Source organism: Pteropus vampyrus, unplaced genomic scaffold (assembly GCF_000151845.1).
Source record: "Pteropus vampyrus isolate Shadow unplaced genomic scaffold, Pvam_2.0 Scaffold229, whole genome shotgun sequence".
Taxonomy (NCBI): Eukaryota; Metazoa; Chordata; class Mammalia; order Chiroptera; family Pteropodidae; genus Pteropus; species Pteropus vampyrus.
Window position 1 is genome coordinate 272483 of NW_011889010.1, and position 1770 is coordinate 274252.

Below are 1770 nucleotides of genomic sequence, written 5' to 3' on the forward strand. Positions count from 1 at the left end.
ATAATACCAAATATGAAAAAGAAAAAAGAAGATAGCAGAAAACTAGGTTATTAAAATTCTGATTCGTTGAACAACTTAGAGGATTAAAATAAATATTCTAGAAACAGGATTACCACTTTAGAAAAATGAACACTTTTTCCCTGAAATAGGTTGACTCATTCTTGCTTGATTCCTTCCATGAATACCGATTAAGTAATTTTCAAATAACTTACTGGGGTATCTTCTTCACACTCCTTCCACTCCTGATAAAGGTCTCTCATATCCAACAGCCTGTTGTCCAGTTTTTCCAAGGACCAAATCTGCTTTCCTTTTCCTTTTCTTCTCACTTGGATTGCAGGTTCACTAAGAAGAGAGCCTCTCTGCAAAGATAATAAGGGTAACTATGTGAAACACAAAGATACCTATCATGGAAGTCGACCCAAAACATTCTATACCCACCAGTCAAAAGTCATCAACCAAAACTGAAACTGCTACTATTCTTTTATTCTGTGAATTGCAGAGCTTTCCAGAAATCTTACAAGCTTAATGTAATGAATGCTTTCATAGCCAAGTACAATCAAATTTTAAATATGGATTTAAAATTTCATTGAAGTTGTATATAAATTTAAATTTAAAACACAAAAGACAGATCACGTTTAATGGGAAATCAAAAATATTGTATTCCGGCCATCATGTGACCAGGGAATATGGGTGGGTCGAAAGAGAGCCACGAGTGTTAAATGGTAGGGGAAGGTTTGCTGGGATGGGTAGTTAAGAAACTATCTTTCATCTTCCAAAAGTTTGAATTTTTAAATTTTTTTGAATGGGTAGTATCTTAATGTGGTACCAAACACAAAATGTTTAAAAGAGTAAACTGAAAAGTATAAGAATCTTACGATCATATCAACAGACGCAGAAAAAGCCTTCAACAAGATCCAGCACCCATTTATGATCAAAATACTTAACAAAATCGGTATAGAAGGAAAGTACCTTAACATAATAAAGGCCATATATGACAAGCCCTCAGCCAACATTATACTTAATGGTGAAAAACTAAAAACCTTCTCTCTAAGATCAGGAACAAGACAAGGCTGTCCACTATCACCACTGTTATTCAATATAACATTGGAGGTCCTAGCAAGTGCAATCAGACAAGAGAAAGATATAAAAGGCATCCAAATAGGAAACGGAGAAGTCCAACTGTCACTATCTGTAGATGACATGATTCTCTATACAGAAAACCCTAAAGACTCCACACGAACACTACTAGAAACAATAAGCAAATACAGTAAAGTCTCTGGATACAAAATCAATGTTCAAAAATCCATAGCGTTCCTATACTCTAATAACAAAGTGTCAGAAAAAGAAGTGGAAAAAATAATTACTTTTGCAATTGCAACAAAACCAATAAAATACCTAAAAATAAATCTAACGAAACATGTGAAGGATCTATATAATGAAAACTATAAGACCCTATTAAAAGAAATCTAAGAAGATAGAAAGAAATGGAAAGATATTCTGTGTTTTTGGATTGGAAGAATCAACATAGTTAAAATGACCTTATTATCTAAAGCATTACACAGTTTAATGCAATCCCCATCAAAATCCCATTGGCATTTTTTAAAGAAATAGAACAAAAAATCATCAGATTTGTATGGAAGCACAAAGGACTCCGAACTGGTAAAGCCATCTCCTGAGAAAAAAGAATGAGGCTGGAAGCATCACTCTGCCCGACTTCAAATTATACCACAAAGCGACAATAATCAAAACGGCATGGTATTGGCAGAAAAA

The 1770-nt window shown here is 33.8% G+C and overlaps 1 protein-coding gene across 1 annotated transcript in view; it reads right to left on the bottom strand.

Moving 5' to 3' along the window:
* The window catches only part of KIF13B (kinesin family member 13B), a 182882-nt gene that overhangs the window by 73296 nt on the left and 107816 nt on the right, over positions 1-1770 (bottom strand). The window contains 1 exon segment of the mRNA XM_023519655.1: positions 63-359. Within this exon segment, the coding sequence (XP_023375423.1) occupies positions 63-359 (297 nt within the window).